At 27.3% G+C, this 838-nt stretch overlaps 1 protein-coding gene across 1 annotated transcript; it reads right to left on the bottom strand. All coding sequences in view use genetic code 6, as the record gives it.

Moving 5' to 3' along the window:
* Nucleotides 1-234: 234 nt before the first annotated feature.
* On the bottom strand, nucleotides 235-609 carry IMG5_086490 (hypothetical protein; the record flags this gene model as incomplete). Its single annotated transcript, XM_004035791.1, has 1 exon — nucleotides 235-609. The coding sequence occupies one exon, from the start codon at nucleotides 607-609 to the stop codon at nucleotides 235-237; it is 375 nt and encodes a 124-aa protein (XP_004035839.1).
* Between the last annotated feature and the right edge of the window lie 229 nt (nucleotides 610-838).

The following is an 838-nucleotide window of genomic DNA, read 5'->3' as shown; positions in this document are numbered from 1 at the left end:
CACAAGGAGTAATTTATGTGAAAAATGTGATGATAATGTCAAACATGTGAAAATGGAATAGTAAATAATTAATGTATTACATGTAATAATAATTAAGTTCTTTTATAAACTAGAATATGCGCCGATAATTGCGATAATAAATAATATGAGGATTTAAATAAAAAGTGTTAGTAATGTGATCCTACGTGTCTTACTTGCTCGAATTCTAATACATGTGATACTTGTGAAGAAGGATCATATTTGAAAAGAAGTACATAAAAATGCGACTTATGTGACTTAAATTGTAAAAAATGTATAGAAAAGGGCAAATGTGTATCTTGTAAATAGAATTATTTTTTAACTTAAAATTAATAATGTAAACTTGAATGTGATTAATCTTTTTTTCCCGATTCTTAAGGAAATTGTTTACCATGTGATTCTAATTGTTTAAATTGTAAACAATCTGATGAATGTACAGAATGCTTTTAGGGACTCTATTTATTTAATGGATTCTGTAGTAATGAAATTTATTGCTAAGAGAATACTTACTTAGACCAAAATGAGTGCAAAACGGAATGTCCTTAAAATAAATTTAAAAATCTAGAGACTAATACATGCGATCCTTGCCATTTTTCATGCAAAAGATGCACGGAAGCAGGCAATATAAAATGCTTGGAGTGCGAAAATGGACTTGCTTTGAATGAAGATGGTAAATGTGAGAAAAAAGTATAAGAAACAAATGCGACTACTAGTAAGTTGATGTTTAAAGTATATCTTGTAGTTACTATATATATATTAATCGCCTGTATAATTTGCCATTTTTTAGATTATAAATCCTATTTTAGAAATAGGAAAGTGA

Source organism: Ichthyophthirius multifiliis (genome assembly GCF_000220395.1).
Source record: "Ichthyophthirius multifiliis unplaced genomic scaffold scaff_1120509250641, whole genome shotgun sequence".
In the NCBI taxonomy this organism is placed as follows: Eukaryota; Ciliophora; class Oligohymenophorea; order Hymenostomatida; genus Ichthyophthirius; species Ichthyophthirius multifiliis.
This window is presented reverse-complemented; position numbering and strand designations above follow the sequence as displayed.